The 17,752-nt window shown below is 53.6% G+C and overlaps 1 protein-coding gene and 1 long non-coding RNA gene across 2 annotated transcripts; one reads left to right on the top strand and one right to left on the bottom strand.

The window, feature by feature from the left end:
* Positions 1 to 3,135: 3,135 nt before the first annotated feature.
* Positions 3,136 to 6,138, top strand: LBX1 (ladybird homeobox 1). Its single transcript, XM_086900584.1, has 2 exons — positions 3,136 to 4,288; positions 4,586 to 6,138. Exons 1-2 carry the CDS (start codon positions 3,964 to 3,966, stop codon positions 5,083 to 5,085), a joined length of 825 nt encoding a protein of 274 aa, XP_086756710.1. The 5' UTR covers positions 3,136 to 3,963; the 3' UTR covers positions 5,086 to 6,138.
* Positions 6,139 to 6,346: 208 nt separating this feature from the next.
* Positions 6,347 to 17,525, bottom strand: LOC147651870 (uncharacterized). Its single transcript, XR_015290319.1, has 3 exons — positions 17,470 to 17,525; positions 7,527 to 7,599; positions 6,347 to 6,501 (listed from the first exon to the last, which is right to left on the bottom strand). It is a non-coding gene; the product is annotated as an uncharacterized LOC147651870 (long non-coding RNA).
* Positions 17,526 to 17,752: the final 227 nt, after the last annotated feature.

Genomic DNA, 17,752 nt, shown 5'->3' with positions numbered 1-17,752 from the left:
GTCATTTGTACGCAGTTACTTTGGTGATCAACACTTGAATGATATATGCCGCCTGCTTTAATTATATTCCTGTGACATTTTCCTGGACAGGAGCGGACCGCACACAGCCAGAGCCGAGCAGCCCCGGGAGCGTCCTGCTGCTGCCCGCCAGGCCCGGGACTGTTCCGGGGAGGGCAGCTATGTCGACACTCCGAAATACGGTTCTGGAGACGGCAAGGGGAGAGGCTTTCAAAGATGCTACTCGTAGCCAGAGACATTTTTTTTCTTTCTTTTTTGTTGTTTTTTTTTTTTTTTTTTTTTTTTGCGTGTGTCCCCACTCACGACTAGTTCTGGATCCAGCGGCAGATTTCTCCTCTGCGAAGAGGAAACGCCGCAGCTTTATTCGCTTTTCTTCCACGGTGGAAGGCAGGCACCGGGAGCGACACTTCCCCAAAGGTTTCGGGGGAAGCCCTCATCCATCCCCCGGGACATCCAAGGGCCGCGGTACCCCTCAGCCCTGCTTCCCCCGCCTCTCTGCCGGGGACCCGACTCAAACTTCTGCCTGCACCAGGAGTAGGTCAGTTCCAGGTCTCACTCAGAGGGGCTGTAGCAGGCAGAAGCGGGGGGCGGGGGGGAGAGCGTTGGATGAGGGTGTTCTTCCCCAAACGACCTCAGAGCTGGGACACACGACTAGCAGCTGCCTCCCGGCGGGACGGACAGAGGAGCCCTGCGGGATGCGAAGTTCCGTGGCGGTGGCTGGAGCAGGCCCCCGGCTGTCCCCTGGGCTCCCTTGCTCTCGGGGCCCTCCGAGGGCAGTAAGATGCAATGGGACACGCCGGAGGGCACTGAGGGTCCCTAATTCGGGGCTGGGTGCCAAACGGGCTGCCAAAAAAGAGAATTAAAATCATTAAATTCCGAAGGATGAGGAGGGAGGATGAAGAGCTCTCTCCCTAAGCCGGGCTGGGGGCAGCCCAGCCCACCCCCGGTGGCAGAGAGGGAGTCGTTTGCGGGGAGGGAGATGCAGCGGTTGTAGAAGAAAAGTGAGCGCAGAACAAACGAACCCAAATCCGCCAAAAGCAGCACCGGGCAGCCGAGAGCACAGCGGAGAGGGGTCGATCGGAGCCCGCCGGGACAACCACCGAGAGCCGGGGTACTCGGAAAAGGGGGCCGGGTTCTGCCCCCTTCCCTCTCAATCACCCTTTTTCTCAGTAAGGTGCTATGTGGGGAGGGACGCTGGGCACAAGGGCAGGCTACAGGCCTGGAGCCACCGAGCTGAGCTACTCATGCAAATCATGAACCCAGCTATGCCCTGCCAGGGAGCGGCCCAAGAAAACGAGGAAGGGTCCCTCTGTGTCGGGAAGTCTGTACTGAGGCTGCTGTCCGTCCTTCCCCGGGCTCTGCCTCTATCGGGGAGCCAAAAGGAAAAAAAAAAAAAAAAAAAGCAGGGTTCTCTTAAAGCCTTGTCCTTCCTCTTAGGAAGAGAGGGGAGACACAGGCTGGGGGGACAACAGGGAATCCAAAATGGTGTGCATGATTTCGCTGTGTCTGAAGCACTTTTGCTCGTGCCCTGAGCCAAACGGGCTGTTCCCGAGACAGGGGCGTAAGTTGCTCCCGTGTCCACACTCCGCTCTGCGGGAAAAGCTGCTGCACCTAAGAGCATCCCATACACCCACCAGCCCGCCCAAACTCGCACCCAGGAACGAAGCTATTTTTCTTTCGTTTCCCCACCCCCCCCCCCCTCCCCTTTTTATTTTTTTTTTTAAATCTTATTTCTGTAATTATAACACCAGCACCCCGGCTGAGTTCTCAATAAAACCTGGATCCTGACATAAAACGCCACGCTGGAAAACAATGCGAAGGGACACAAGGGAGAGGAGGAAAGTCTCTAATTGGTTAAAATATGTTTAAATCACTTCATAAAACCCAAGCAAAGCGAAGCAAATAATCCACCTAGCAAAGCAAAGAAGCCGGGCGATTTAGAATCAGTGTAATTCGCTCCCCCCCGACCGACTCCCCCCATCTCCTCGCAGTATTTGATATGATGAATAACCCAATATAGGCCTTTAAAAATAGGTCACTGCATAAAGAGACTCCCAGAGAGCTATAAAAAATGGGAAGAGGGCGCTTTAAGGAGAGGAGCCATTTGCTTCTTTTGTGCTTGTTTGGTACCTAGCGGCCTGGGAGCTGCCAGCCGTCCTCCTCTTGGCCCTCAAGGTGAGGAGGGAAAGTTGGGGCCGGATCCAAGCCCCTGCCTCTCTTCCTGCCCCACCGCCCCTCCAGCCACCGCCCGTCCCGTCCAGTCCCGGCCCGGCCCGCGGCTCGTGTCCCGGCCGGGCTGTCCCCGGGGACCGTGAGGTGTTCACGCCCGCAGTGGGGGCCAAGCTGTTCACCCCGGCTCTGGGCTTTGTCTCCGTCCCTGCGGAACAGCGAGACAGAAGCGGGATGGTGATCCGCGCTGAAATACTAAGGAGCTGGCCTGGCCCCGCGGAGAGCAGAGCGGGGCCGGGTTCCCCGAGAGTGGGGGGACGGCAACTCCCGCCACCCCTGCCCCTCTCCAGAGCCGCCCGTGGGCTCGCAGCAAAAGGACTCGGGCTAGAAACCTGCCCTCCCCGACTCTTTCCCCCCGCGCTGCTCCCGGCCAGGACCACCCGGCGCCACCGGAGCCCAAGAAGCCGCCGACATCTCCGAAGGGCTCCCGGCCCGCAGCCCGCCACGCAATCCCTCCGTGGGCTCTCCCGACACCGGGGGGGCCCTGCTCCCGCCCCGGCCCCCACGGCACGCTCCGACACAGGGCGCTGGGAAAGAGGAGCACGACAAATTCGGCGGAAACCTTCGGGTTTTATTTGAAAGGAAAGGTCTGCCTTACCTGGAACCAGGCTCTCCCCTTCTTCCCCTCATTAAAAAAAAAAAAAAAAAAAAAATTAAAAAAAAAATCAAACTGCTCTGGGTAGAGCTGGAGAGAGACATTTTGAATAACCTGGTAGCAGAAATTAGCAGGAGGGAGAAACAGAAGGAAAAACAAAAAAATCTTGGGGGCAAGAAAAAAAAAAAGATACAGCCGGATATTTTTCGGTTTGTTTTGTTTTCGCTTATTATTATTTTTCACTATACTGCATTATCCTGATGCAATAAAGCCTGGTTTGTAATGTAATTTAAAAATATATATGTCCAAACAAATAGCAGGGCCAGAATATGACAAGTGCATTCAGCATTATAATTCAACTGGGCTCCACCTCCATACCGCCTCCTAATTAATGGGTCTCCGAACTTGCAAAAGCCTGCATTGGACAGAGAGAGAGAGAGAGAGAAAGAGAGAGAGAGAGAGGGCGAAAAGTGTCATTGAAGATAATTGATTACCTCCCAATCAACAATAACTTGTTAGCAATAGTCAATTACCCCATCTCTTCTCGCTTCTTTCCCCCTGGTCCGAGGTCTCGGTGCGAGGGCTGCTCTTCCCCTCGGCGAAGTCTGCTTTTTCTTTTTTTTTTTTCTTTTTTTTTTTTAATTATTTTTAAAAATAATTTTGGGGTGGGTATTCGCTTGGGGTGGGGGGCAGGGAAAGTGCTGTGATTTGGGGTGTTTCTTAAAATAGCAGCTAGAAAGAGAAAGAAAGAGGAGAGACAGGGAGAGAGAGAGAGAGAGAGAGAGAGGGAGAGAGAGAGAGAGAGAGAGGAGACAGAGAGGAGGGGGGGAAATCTCCGACCCAAAACCCTGGGACAAGAGGTACGGCAGGACCACCTCTCGGCGAGGGACCGACGGCAGCTCCGCTCCGCGCCCGCCCGCCGCCCTGCCCGCCCGGCCCGCCGCCCGACGTGGCTCTCCCCGGGAGGACCCGGGGCTCCTCCGCCGGAGTTGGAGGTGGGCTTCAACTTTTGCTCGCTGTCTTCGCCGCCGTCACCCCGCGGTCCCGCCGGGGGCTTCTCCCCGCGGCAGCGCATCCCCGTCGCGGGTGGGGAAGGCAGCCCCGTGCAGCCCGGCCCCACCATGACTTCCAAAGAAGAGCCCAAGCCCTCCTCGGGGGAAGAACGGCGGAGGAGCCCCTTGGATCACCTCCCACCGCCGGCCAACTCCAACAAGCCCCTCACACCCTTCAGTATCGAGGACATCCTCAACAAGCCCTCGGTGCGGAGGAGTTACACCCTCTGCGGAACGGCCCACCTCCTCTCCGCCGCCGAGAAGCACCCCCCGGCCGGGCTGCCCCTCTCCGGCCGGGCGCTGCTTTCCCAGACCTCGCCCCTCTGCGCCCTGGAAGAGCTGGCCAGCAAGACCTTCAAGGGGCTGGAAGTCAGCGTGCTGCAGGCGGCCGAAGGTAAGCACCTCTCAGAGTAGGGGAATCCTCCAACGGGTGGGTGCCCCGCTCCTCCCCACGGCCTGTTTTTTAATTCTCTCCTCGTCCCCCGCCATCTACCAGGGTGTCGCATGGGGTGGGATGGGGGTCCCTGGGCGCCGGTACCCGGCAGCATCCTCCCCCCGTGGCCTTCGGGATGCGGAAGAAGGAGCTCTGCCCCGCTCCCTCCAGATACCGACGGGGCAGGGGTGTGGGGTCCGGGGGCTCGGGTCGGGGTGGACACGGGAAACCGGGGACAATCTGGCGGCTCGTCGGCAGGCCGGGACGGGATGACCATCTTCGGGCAGCGGCAAACGCCGAAGAAGCGTCGGAAGTCGCGGACGGCCTTCACCAACCACCAGATCTACGAGCTGGAGAAGCGGTTCCTCTACCAAAAATACTTGTCGCCGGCGGACCGGGACCAGATCGCCCAGCAGCTGGGGCTCACCAACGCCCAGGTCATCACCTGGTTCCAGAACCGCCGCGCCAAGCTCAAGAGAGACCTGGAGGAGATGAAGGCCGACGTGGAATCGGCCAAAAAGCTGGGCCCCAACCCCGCCGTGGACATCGTGGCCTTGGCCGAGCTGGAGCCCAGCGCCGAGGGAAGGGGCAAGGCACGGCCCGGGTCCCCGCCGCCCCCCGCCGCCGCCCGGGAGCCCGGCGCTCCGCCGCCGCCCCGCCCCGCCTCGCCCCCCACGGAGCGGCCCCGCAGCCGCCGGGACAGCGAGGAGGAGGAGGAGGAGGAGGAGGAGGACGTGGAGATCGACGTGGATGACTGAGGGGAGGCCGGCGTCCCCCCCCATGTCCCTCCCCCCCCCCATCCCGTCAGCTCCAAACCGGCACCCTCGGTCCCCATCCCGGCCCCGGCAGCGCGGCGGGGCGGCTGCTCCCGTCGGTCGGAGCAATAAGCAATAGAACCCCACCACAGACACACACCCCCGATGAATTTAGGGTAGAGTCGAGATCCCTCCGCCTGCCACATCTTCGGAACGGTGCAATTACGGACGGCTTCTGTATAAATATTTAAACGTATATATTGGATTTTTTTTCCTTCCCCCTTCTTTTTGAGGTTTTGATTATTTTTTTTTTTAATAGCTATCAGTGATGATTGTTTTATCTATAAGGGAGACGCATAACCTTGGAATAAACCTGGCTTCCAACAGATGTTTGGGAAAGCAGTTGTTTTCAAAGACTTCCGAAACAAACCGCTTTAGAGAAGATTTAAGTTAGGCTTAAAACGGCAACAGCAAAAAATTAGCCGCTTTCCTTTCCTTGCATGTTTCAGATGTGCACGAACTATTTTTTTTTTCTTTTAAAAATATTTTTTCTTTCGCAATCTTAGGAACTTGGGGCTGGGTTATAATGCAAGTTGAAAAATATATACTTTCTTTTTTTCCTAGAGCATAGAGATTTGTCTCCAATGCAATTTCTGCCTCATTTTACCAATTAAAAGCTATTTTTACCATTTTCTGCTATTGTTGTGCTTTTATTAAAAAGCTGCCTTTCGTATTTTTGATATGAAGGTGGTAACAAAACAAAAAAAAAGAAAAATTTAAAAAATCCTAGAATTATTTTTTACTCTTTTTAGAATTTTTTGCATGCTATGGAAACAAAAAAGGACAAATCCCAAAATCAATACATTTAAATATTACACTATAAATTTAAAAAAAAATGTACAGATTTAAGACCTGTTTTTGTTTGAATTGTACAAATTTTAAAAGGCCTGCTATTTAAGTTCCGATAGGGACAATGTCGCTTTATTTACTGTCTCTTAGAATTGTACAGATAGTTCCTTTTTTCCGATACAATAAAATCTTTACCATTTTAATATACTTTTAACGTCCTTCATTTGTGACTGAAAAAACACCCCTCTGGTCCGAGGCTACACCAGACTTTTCCCCCACAGGGATGTCCCATCCCTTTTGCATTTAAAGTTACTCATGGAGCAGTACCTGCCGGAAAAATTACGGGAGAGGAGCACACGAGCGAGACCAATATTATTATTTAATTTCATTTTTCTAAGTCTAACGCCAGGCAGAGTTTAGCAAAGGAAAAGCGCGGAGCATCGATAAGGCCGGAGGTGCGGGCAGCGCTTCCCGGGAGCGGGGGATGCGAGGCGGCGGCGGGAGAGCGAAGGGGAGAGCGGGACCACTGGGACCCCGGGATCCTCCCGCTGTCAGCAGGGCACTTCCAGCCTGAAATTGCAGGGGTAAAAGAGGGGCAGAGAAAAAAAAAAAAATAATAATAGAAAGAGAAAAGAAATGCGAGCGGGAGCAAGGAGTTATCAGCGATTTGGACAAAAGGAGCGGGGTGTGCTGCGGGGGGAGCTTCCCTCCGCCCGGCGGGCCAAGCCTCCCCTCCTGGGCAAAAGCTGCTACGAGGACATGGGGATGGAAAATGTTTCTTTTCCTCCCTTTAATTCTTTTTTCTTTTAATTTCCTCCCTCCTATTAGTTTGGTTTTTTTTCCCGATCGTTTTTTCTTTATTTTTTCCAGCCAAAATTAAAGCTCTGGTGAATGTGTTTTCTCTTGGCAGCGTGACTTGCCTTTGGAGTCGAGCAACGTGTGTTTCTCCCTATTCTTTGCAAAATTTATGTGAGAAAGGCAAATCTGGTGTACAGTGGTGGAGTCGGCAGAGAAGTGTCCACATAAGACGGGGTTGGTTTGTGGGTTGGATTTTTTTTTTTTTTTTTGGTCCAGTTTCTCCGAGGCTAAATAAATCTTTCTCCTCTTTGAGAATGGATGGGGTTGTAATTTTTAGCGTAAAGCATGAAAACTGGGGACAAATGAGCCCTCTTCTCTGAAGTGACAAGCGACAATGGAGCATATACAGCCTCCTGCGGTTCGCCATGCTGAAACAAGCGTGCCCCTCCACAGCAGAGAGAAGGCGAGCGCTTGGAGACCATATGGTTTTTGAATTTTCTTCACAATTTCCAGACAATTTGATGGATTAGGTTAACCCTCCCTTCCACTGTTTAACTCCACAACAATGGGAGCAGAGCTGTTCTCCCTTCGTCGGGGCATCTGTGCGCTTCTATTCTTTTTTCTTTCTCTCTTGGTATTTGGAACAAGCCTATGAATTACAATGAAATTCACTTTCCTTTAGTATTATTTGGAAGAGCACTTGTTTTCCGCCACCTCCCGCCCCCACTCCGCCATCCCCTCTTTTCTCATTTTTCCTTTTTCTTTTTCTTTTTTTTTTTTTTTTTTTTTTTTTTTACCTCCGAATGATAGCTTTGACTTCTGTCCAGATCTCTCGGAAAGCCTTCAATCTTGTCCTTAAGTGTTTTTATGCTAAACAGGGAAATCGTAAATGCTGAGAAACTGTGACATTTATGTGAAGATCTAGTTAAAGGGCTTTATTTGTTTTCTTTATCTGTTTTTTTTTCCCCCATTCCCTCTCCTGTTCCCCCTCCTCTCCTGTCCCCTCCCTCCCCCCAGTCTTTTATTCTTTTGTCTTGGAATGGATTTAATGAGGCTGCAAACAGTACAATTCACTATAACCAAGAAATAAAAAAAAAAAAAAAAAAAGAAAAGAAAAAAAAGTGTCTGGGTGTATGGAAAATAGGCTGGGAGTTAATTTGAGTTTCTGATCTATTGACTTCCGAGTGCAAAAAAAAGAGATGTCGGGCCGCCTTGCACCCGCAGAAGTTTACCACACGTGGCTGGGGCGGGTTAGTAAATAAAGGCTCCTCCTGAAGGTTTGTAGCCTGTTAATTTGGCTAGCCCCCCCTCCTCCATTTCCAAATAACTGGGATTTTGGCTGTTTAACCTGCGTTTTGGTGAACAAAAGATTTTTTTATTTTTTTTTTTTTAGTTTAAAAATGATGCTCTGGCTTGTGCCCTTCGTTTGTGCCCGTCGTCCAATTTGAAATGCGCCGTTCCCTGGGATCACCTACCTGAGTAGATCTATTGCTCGGGGTTTCATCTCCTTCGAATTTTAGACACAATACTTTTTTTTTTTTTTTCCAGTGGTTTGTTTGGGTTTTGTTGGTTTGTACGTTTTTTTCTGGTTTGTCTTTATTTATTTTTTTTTCGGAGGGGATGGGTGGGTGTGGGACTGTTGTTTATTTGTCGGTTGGTTTGGGGTTTTTTTTCCCCCCCGCAGCAGCAATAGGGACGCGGTGACAGCGCTGAATCGTGCCCTCTGGGCTGACCTAGCCGCAGCCCTTCCCGGCCCATTAGGAAGGCTGCTGCCAAGGACGCGGCATGGAACCCCTTGTGCCCGCCCCAGATTTACCCCAAATTAGGGCTCTCCGGATCTGCCTTGACGACCCAGGGGCCGCCGGCCGCGCTTCTCCCTGTCCAGCGCTGTCCCGGAGAAGGAGGGAGCTGGGCCGAGACCCCCAGCTGGAACTTCCTGGCCGGGGACACCTGGGGCAGCGGTCTCCTTGTCTGGCCTTCAACCTGCCCCCCGTACTTCCTGCACGGATTCACAAGCCGGGGGCAGAGTCCCTCCCGTTTCCCACCCCGGGCAAACCCGCAGCGTTTCGGAGCTTCTCACCCCCCGCCCGGTGCTCCGTGCCCTGGGCACCGGCTCACCGAGGTTCACCCTGTGAAATGGTGGGCATGGGGCAGGGGGAGAGAGAGGCCTTTCCCATGTGATTCGCGATAGGAAAAATAAGAGGTGAAAACGAGCAATTGGCAAAAGGGTGCGCGGAAACATGGAAGCGCCTTGCGGAAGCGAGCTGGAGGCCCGAAGGTCCCTCATCACCCGCCCCGTCGGGGGCTGCGCTGCCCCGTGTCCCCCGGTCGGGGCGGGCGCGGGCACCGAGAGCCGGCAGGTGCGGGCAGGGGCAACGCGGACACGGCGGCTCCCGAGGGTGTCGGTCCAGCCCGCACCTCGACCATCGCTGTTCCCTCCCCGGCAGAAACCCCGGTTCTCAAAAGCAGGAGCCGGACATGCCCTCCTGCGTGTCCCCCCGCTCCCTCCCGCCCATCCTCCCGCCCCTGCCATACCCATTCTTCATCCCCAAACTTGACACTGCCTTAGATTTCGTTTGGAGGTGTGAAGGGAGCGGGAGGGGAGGAGGCGGTGGGGGGTGTTGTCTGCTTGGAAAAGCCACTGTTTAGTGTTTGCGGGGGGGGAGTTAAGCTTGCTTTTTTTTTTTTTTTTTTTTTTTTTTTCCTGAGGGGGGTGAAGAAGATCCATATTTGATCTTGTTCACTTCACACAGGGCTCCCAGACGGAGAATAAAGCCCCCTTCTGAATTATCCAACAGGGTTGAAGCAGGTTGAGTCAGTGAAATTCAGTTCCTTATTTTATGAGGTGTCAGAGCTGATGTCGAATATGGCAACGATAACTAATACTACAGTCTGAGGGACCAGAACGTGGTAATTAATCCCAAAGACTTAAGTGTATTTTAGTTCAGGAGAAAAAAAATCACTAATTCAATCGTCCGGAAAATTGAAGTTTGATGCATGAGTCTCTGCTGAAAGGAAAGGCTTTTTCTTCCCGATTCTGGGGTTGGGGCAGGAATCGCAGCCTCTCTCCTCCGCTCCCCGGAAAGGCCCCTGTACAGGGCCGCTGCCCGCCCGCCCCCAGCCCGGGGCACACCAGGGACCGCCGGGCTGAGGGACAGAGGTGACACAGGGCTCTCCTCGTTTCCTCCGCATGTCACACCGTCTTTCCCACCCGCCCCCCGCAGTAAACATTAAACATTCACGGCTGTATCGCGACCGCTCCCTTGTATCGCGACAGAAAGACGCAGAAAGGCTGTCGGGCAGCGCCGCGCGTCCCAGCAGCTCTTGGCCTCCCACTGTCCCCGTACCTTCGGCAGCGGGTCCGGTGGGACATCAGCATTTTGTCTGCCTGCCATGCCCACACCCACTCCCTACACCATCCCCCCGCGGCTTTCGGCCCCGGGACAAGGCCCATATTTGCTCTCTCTGCTCTGCGGCGCTCTGGGGGGCGCTGGGGACGCTGGATCCCCTCCGGTGCCCGAGCGAGGAGACCGGAACCCTGGGACACCCAGGGGCATCCTGGGGCATCCTGGGGCATCCTGGGGCAGCCCGGGCGGCCCGTGCAGGGCCGGTGCCTCTTGGAAACGGAAAGCTCCCGGCGTCGTGATATCGGTGGGGCCGCGCCCGCCGCATTCAGCTCCACGCCCGTGAGCATCCTCCTCCTCTCCGCTCGGCCGCGGACACCTTTCAGCCTTCTTAAACTCCTATCTCTCCTCCGGCCAAAGAGGGGAAGTCCCGCCGGACCACTCCTGCTCCCACCCCCTGCCAGGCTCCCCGCTGTCCCTCGGGACCTGGAGGGTCCATCCGCCCCGACTGGCTGGGCTGGCACCCCTGGGGTGTTCGTGGGGTCTGGGTGTCTCTTCTGCAACGACGGGAGGTACTTTGGACGTGCGCACTGAGGGGCCTGGCCCTTCGCCTCCCCGTCCAGGTGAGCCCAGGGCGTGTGGGGGACAAAGCGCGAAGTGTTCCCTCAGACTGTCTGGCGGGGCTGAGACTGCCCCAGGGGTGGGTTTTCCTCCACCTGTCCCCAACCCAGGCCTGGTGTCTCTAGGGGAACATCTCCAGTGCTGGAGGAAGGGCCTCAGGCCCCCAGGGGAATTGCGCGCAGTCCTGCTGTACAGGTCATACGCGGAGGGGGCAGCAGAAGGTATGACGTCATCGGCACTCCCAGTGACTTTATCACCCGTCCCACTGAAGGCAAGTGGCCTTCGGAGCGGAGCCCTCGAGGGGGCGGCCGCCAGCGCCGAGCCGAGCGGGCCCTCCCAGAACCGGTCGCTTGACATCATAACAGAGATGATAATAAGGGCAATGGATGCGGGGGAGAGAGGGATGGCCGGCGGCTTTCCGCTGCCAGGAGTCCTCTGCCGGCAGCGCTCCGGTCCTCAGAGCCCCTTGGCCATCGCGCCGCGCCCCCTCCGCGGCTCTGCTCGCCGAACGCACTGAAACGCGCAGCCGGAGCCGGGCCAGGGAGTGCGAGGGGGTGTAAACACGTGTAGAGCCCGTAGTGGTAACACGTGTGAGGCTGTGTCCACACCCCCACCCCCACGGCTGCACACTGAACGTCTTCACCGCACTTTGAATTTTTATTCCCAACGCCTGTTTCTCGGAGGAAGAGTCCGAGCGCTGCCCGGTGGCACCCGGAGCGGGGGCTTAGCTCCCGTTGCCCGGGGCGGAGCGGCATCCCCACACGGCTCGGAGCGGGTGTGTGCCCAGCCTGTATTCAATAACCCCACTTTGGCTGAGGGAGGGAGACACAAATGGAGAGAGGAGAGAAAATAATTGCATATTTAATGAGCTGCTCGGCAAAAGGTGGTTTTGCCGCGATGGCACCGGCGGCAGGCTGGGTGGCGGGGCCGCCGTGGGGCCGCACACCCACCCGCGTCCACCGGCTCACACGCAGGAACCACCGTGTGCTGAAGTCGTTATCATTTTTGTTAACTTTTTATCGACTGTTTGCTAGATGGCATGTCACTAAAGTGTATGATTTGAGATGAAAAATTAGACAGATTAACCCGAGGGGAGAGCCTGATTGATTACTAAATAGGATCAATTTGAAAGTTTTAGTCATAACGTTTCTGTAGAGCCCCTTAATACTTCAAACTTCAATTTTACGGGCTATTGAACTAAGCATGTTCCTGACAAAATTGATATATGTATTAATTTGCTTTAACTGTTGATTAATTACTCTCCACTGAAAGAATTATATGGAGCTGTTTGCCTCAGATTTGCATATTAATCAAATTCTAGTTGATAATTCAGTTGGTGCGATGGATTTGGAGATGGGAGGGGGCCGAGCCAGGGCAGGGCTTGCAGGAGAGAGGGGAAAAAAAATAAATATATATCGCTAACCTCTGCTTCCTCCCCAGGTTTTCCATCTCGAGTCCCCTCTCTCCCCACCTCTGTGCTCCCCTCACTGCTTAGCTGCCAGTTAGTGCATTAAAATCAAAGATGCAGAACGCGCTACCCTGGCTATTTGGTGAAAACAGAAATTGCCTGTCCGGTTTTTATGATGTTCTCAGCCTGAGAAGGCTGCACTTTAATGTGTCCTGTCAACATGTCTGGGATTTAAAGGGAAAACGGCACAATTTAGCGCCGGGTAATTAATGACAAAGCGCCCCGGCCGTTAAGATGGCACCAACGCCCTCAGCCCCTTCGGGTGATGCCCAGTCCGGGAGGAGCATCCACTGCTGCCGTCGCCCAGCCTCGACGGGGTGAGAAATGCTGTATTTCTTGCTCGGTGTAAGGGAGCGGGCCATAGAGCTGCTCTTCCTAAATGGCGAGCAAATTAACAGGAAAATAAAATTAATTGGAGAGGCTCCGGCTCGCTATACGCTGAGGAAAGATAATGATGTGGGAACTGGGGAGGTGTCCGGAGGGTTACATCTCACAGAGGGGGACGCGCCCTGAGCCTGCCCGACCCAGCTCTCCGGTTTCCCCACGGTGAATCCCACCCGGTACCGGCCCAGCTCGGAAGACGGCCGGCAGCCGAGAGGCGGGTGCAGATGGACACGGGGAAATAAATATTTCCTGATGTGCACGCAGCTCTACACGCGCGGAGACACCGCTTTTTCCCACCTCCGCTTCCTCCCCACCCCTGCGTCCATCCGTCCATCCGTCCATCCTTCCAGCAGGAACATCCCTGCAACTCCCGCACTCCCTGACCGAGTCTTTGCTGCTTCTTAAGCCTTAAACCTCGACACGCCCTCGCTGCGGATTGCGAGGGTCTGGCTAGAGCAACTTTTCCACCCCCCCACAAATATATGGATTCAAAGGGTAACAGTGTAATTAAAAACAGATAATTAATGAGACAATATTCCTACAGCCTACATCTTTAATGAACAAAAGCCTTCAGGGCCAACGTGCTCTTCCAGGCTCATCAAAGAGAATAAAGTTGTAGGGCTTATGTACTTCCCAGTGTGTTAATAATAAACCAGCAGTGTATGCTTTTTAAAAGCATAAAAGCCGATACTTTCCACACCTTGAAAGAGCCTCACAGAGCCTTCTGCTTTAAACATTTTAAATGCAAAGTAAGGTACTAAGGATGCTACGAATCTCCCCTCCCGTTGTATTAGAGGGGCTGCGCAGCAGAGCACTCTGCTGATTCCGCGCCTTTAAAACAGACCCAAAATGCAGAGAGGGAAGGGAAAAACGAGCAACTGTTCCCTGCAACTGCATCTTTCAAACTTTCTGTAACTCTTCGTTTTTTCTCTCTTTCCCTCCCTCTCTCTCTCTCCTCTCCTCGGTGCTGTTTGCCTTCGGGAACACGCAGCCACCCAGGCACGTACGAAATCCTTTTGTTTATTTCCAAATATATTTAAGAAAATAACAGCCCTGGGTTTAATGCTGAGAATATACAGCCTGTATCTGCTGCGTGCTTCTATACATTTAAGCTTCTTGTTTCCTCCCAGATCCTTCCTGTGGAAGCTCCCGAGGTAATATTTCCATTTTAGTACTTTGCAAGCTTCTAACTCAAATTGTTATTGCTTCACATTTTTAAAGTTTACTTAGCAAAAGGCCCGGCTAACGTGAGCTGCTTGCAAGCTCGGAGAGAGACGAAAGGGCCTTGCCTTCAGCTACATTCTGCAAATGTGAAGGGATAGGGGCTTTTAGGGATGAGTTATACCGCAATCAGCTTAGTAAATCTGCATGCAGAAAGGATGCTAATTAGTCTTAATAGTCTACCAATATGCCCCAAGACTGGAGACACAACAACGTAAATCTGCTACCGATAAATATTTTTAATTGTTAAATTTACTGGAAAGAAAAGTGTATTTTTCCGTAGCGAAAGCGGAGGATGCGGCGGGGCCGGGCTGCGACACGACACTCTCCGCTCCTCGGCGGGGGCAGGGCGGGGACAGAATCACCCTGGCAGGGGCCTCGGGCCGCCTCGACCCCCGACGTCTCCCCTTACCTTCCCCCCCAGCCTTGCCCCCGAGAAAGAGAGGAAGCGCCTACTTAGATTGTGCTTGGTGAAATTAGTGATGTATCACGTTAATTACCACTGTGATCTTAAAATGGTTGCAGGCCCAAGGAAAATTAATGGAAATCCAAATTCTAATTATGTGGCTGGTGTTAAAGAGTTGAACTAAATACCCGGGAAGGGAAATTGGATGATAATGTGGAAATATGCTACATTTTCTGGCTGCTTGTGGTTATTGCATCATGAAGCCTAATAAATGCGTTATCAGAGATACTGCTGGAGGATGATCTTTGGGGATATAAATGGGGAAGGAGGTATGGTGATTCCTGGAGAAACTGCAAAAAACAATGAAGAAATTCCGAGAACCGCTAATTTTGCTCCATCTTTGCCCGACGTGTGCGGGCCCGGTCCTGTGTGCTGGGGTTTGCAAGGAAAGAACCGGGGGCCCCAGGGAGGGGGCACTCGGGGGCGTCCCCAGAGCGGGGCTGCAGCAGCATCGCCCGGCCCGGCTGCCCCCGTCACGCCCCCTTTTGCAGGCGGGGAAAGGCGCCCCTTTTTGAGGCATGGGCACGCATCCCTCCGGGCTGCACCTCCCCGACCTCTCTGCATCCGCCCCGGAGTCACCCAGCAACCACACATGGAGGACTAATTAATTAACACGATTAAGCTTTCGGAACCCGGGGCTGAAACCCGGGGGGTTGCAGAGAAAAGCCGGGGGGACACGACACCGAGTGCGGCAACGTGTGTCACGTCTGACCCACGCGTGTCCGCGGGGAAGGAGGGCAAAACCGCCTTCCCACAGGCTTAACTCTTCCCTCGCTGGCCGTCTCGGGGTCCCGGGTTTCAGTGTTAAAATCTCAACCTCATCCATCACGGAGTTAAAAAAATAGAGAGGGAAACCAATACAGACAAACACATCAAGACTCAGGAGTGGCGACCCTTGGAAAAGCCAGGGTCCAACCAGATATGAATCATTTTTCTTTGCATAGTTTAAAGGAATTACTAGTGATATGCACGGCTGTCACTGCAAACTACATTTATGGATTTGCAAGTCATTTCCATAAATCAGCTGCATTGGATCCATCAGAAGAGCAGAGCCCGGCGTCGGTGCGAAGATGATGGAGCTCTCTTTGAACGTATAATGAAGTGTTCCAAGGGCTGCAGTTATTTTTCTGCTTGTTAAGGATTTTTTTTTTGAAGGGGGAGGGGGGCCTTTTCGAATTTGATTTTAAATTAAAACGTCGCCAAGAGATGTTTTATTGGTGATCACCCTTATGATAAATTTATGCTTCAATAATTACTTTTCACGGGATATCGATTTCCTCTGGCAAAAGCCTTTCTCCCTCCTTCCCAACCCCTGTCTCCCATTTCCCGAGCAAGACAGTGCTCCCCCACTGCCTCCGTCCCCCCGCCGGGATGGCTCCATCGGCAGAAACACGAATGGTGCAGGGGCAACCGAGTGGTCACACCAAGGAAGTGAGCAAGCACACTTGAGCAGTCCAGCGTCTGGGGGAGCCCCTAAAGCCCCCAGGTCCTCCCCAGGTTCAGCGGGCCAATGAATGGTGGGGCGACTTCGCCCGACTTAGTGGGGGTCCCTCAGAGGGATGCAATAGCCTCCGAGGCCGCAGCAAAGCCCCCCACGCTCTGAGTTGTCCCGACTGCTGGGGAGATTGGCTACTCCTCCACGGCACCTCCGCCTCCCCCTTTCCCCGAACCCAGAGCAAACCTCGTGGTGAGAGAGTGCAGCCGGTCCCAGCAGCCCGCAAAGCAGGGGAATGCCTGTGCCCCCTCCTCTGGCACAGGAGAGGGTGGCAGGGTGGCTGCCCCGCTCCTGCTGTGCCCCCAGGGCTCACACTTGCCCCGGCTGCCGGGGAGTCCCCACTGATCTCCAGTGCCTGGCCTGCAAGGGGAGCGCACGGAGCGGCACACGGCAAAGGGGAGGGATCTCTTCACCGGGGCCGTAACCCCCAGGATTAGAAGTGCTCTGAATTGTGCCACGATCTGCAAACGCATCCCCTGCCAAGGACCCGGCTGCCCCCTCCACGCCACCCCCAGCGGGCACGGCCTCACTAACAGCAGTCCCGCTCCTCTGTTCTCGCACACCCACTAACCCGCTGCTGCAAATACGTTCTGTCAAGCATGGACATTCAGGGAGTTCAAGGCACTCAGAGCAGAGGGTCCGTGATGGTTTCATAGCCCAAAGCAATGCCAAGGCCACACGGAACTACCACAAGTTTATTGCACAAATGTTCCTTATCTTCAAAAGCATTAATATTACAGCCAAACTGGAGTTCTCCAAGATGCTGAAATTATTCCAATATATCACTTCTGATCTGTCCTTTCCTGACAAAGCCAATATTCCTGTCAGCTCCCCCCAGTCCATTTATTATGGAAATAACTTTTCCCTTGGACGGGACTCACACCTTGATCAGAGATCAGAGCAGTGAGAACAGGAGACCACAGAACATGTCAACACAGAAAACTGGAGCTTGTGCCAGCTCCCTCAGAGGACCATTTCACAGTTTTCTGCTCTTTACACTAGTAGCTGGCTGCTATTCTCCTTTTGCTTAAAGAAAAAAAAAAAAAAAAGAAAAAGAAAAAAGAAGAAAAAAAAAAGGATCCTTTCTTTGGGAATAGGAACATGGTGTTTGGTGGAAAAGTGATGTGACTGTGAGCTCAAGTCTTGCCAGCCATGGAGAGGCCAGTTATCTATAAATGCTGGCCTCACAGGAGTTTATGGTTGTTGGCAGCTCATGTAAAAAGTAAAAATTTCAGGTACTGCCATGTGGGTGAATGGATCATCTCATCTATTACTACTATTACTATTAGCATTACTATTAGCCTTACTATTAGCCTTACTATTACTATTACTATTACTATTACTATTACTATTACTATTACTATTATTATTTTAAAGCAGTGGATGAGATGAATGAGCAGCACTGTGCCCATTCCTAAACCTCAGCATCAAACCCAAGTGCTCTGGAGTGTAGCCACGGCAGGCTTAACCATGGCCCATGCACTGAGGATGAGAGGAGGCTTGTGACCAGGACCAGAAAAGCTGTGGTGGGGACCCAGGGCACCCTGTACACCCCTGCCTTGCCTGGTCTGGCTTTACAGCAAGGCCAAGGGATGCAGCAGGTACCCTGCAGGGGTACAGCCTTGGCCAGGTGTGGGGGTCCCTTCCAGCTGGTGGCAGTACCCCTGCTTCTAGCTGCCGCTGGGCACAGGAGGGAACACCCCTCTTTTGTTTCCTCTGGTGTGCGTCCAGTAATTATTACCTTTTCACGCAGTTGGGGCCACTCATTGCTTTCCAGAATCCCATGCACTGCCAAAGATGGAGCCGCCACAGTACTGACATGGGCACAAGCTGGCGAGTTCCAAATCCATCATAGAGACTGGAGCAAAAACCAGATCCAGTGGTAGCTGGAAAGGAGGGATGGGCTGCCCTGTCCCATTGCCTCTCTCCTCAGTGATGCCAGGCCTGTAGGCCTCTGCTGACGGCAAGGTCCAAAATGTCTCTGCCCTGTACCAGATGCCCCCTCGGCAGGGCAGGGGGAGTCT

This window comes from Cyanistes caeruleus, chromosome 8 (assembly GCF_971803275.1).
Source record: "Cyanistes caeruleus chromosome 8, bCyaCae1.hap1.1, whole genome shotgun sequence".
Classification (NCBI taxonomy): domain Eukaryota; kingdom Metazoa; phylum Chordata; class Aves; order Passeriformes; family Paridae; genus Cyanistes; species Cyanistes caeruleus.
The sequence above is the reverse complement of the archived record's forward strand: the minus strand, read 5'-3'. Positions and strand labels throughout refer to the sequence as shown.

Excerpts from the sequence above, each read along its gene's own strand:
- LBX1 (XM_086900584.1), top strand. The coding sequence starts at position 3,964 with ATGACTTCCAAAGAAGAGCCCAAGCCCTCCTCGGGGGAAGAACGGCGG. Across the intron at positions 4,289-4,585 it reads CGTGCTGCAGGCGGCCGAAG|GCCGGGACGGGATGACCATC; the intron begins GTAAGCACCTCT and ends GCTCGTCGGCAG.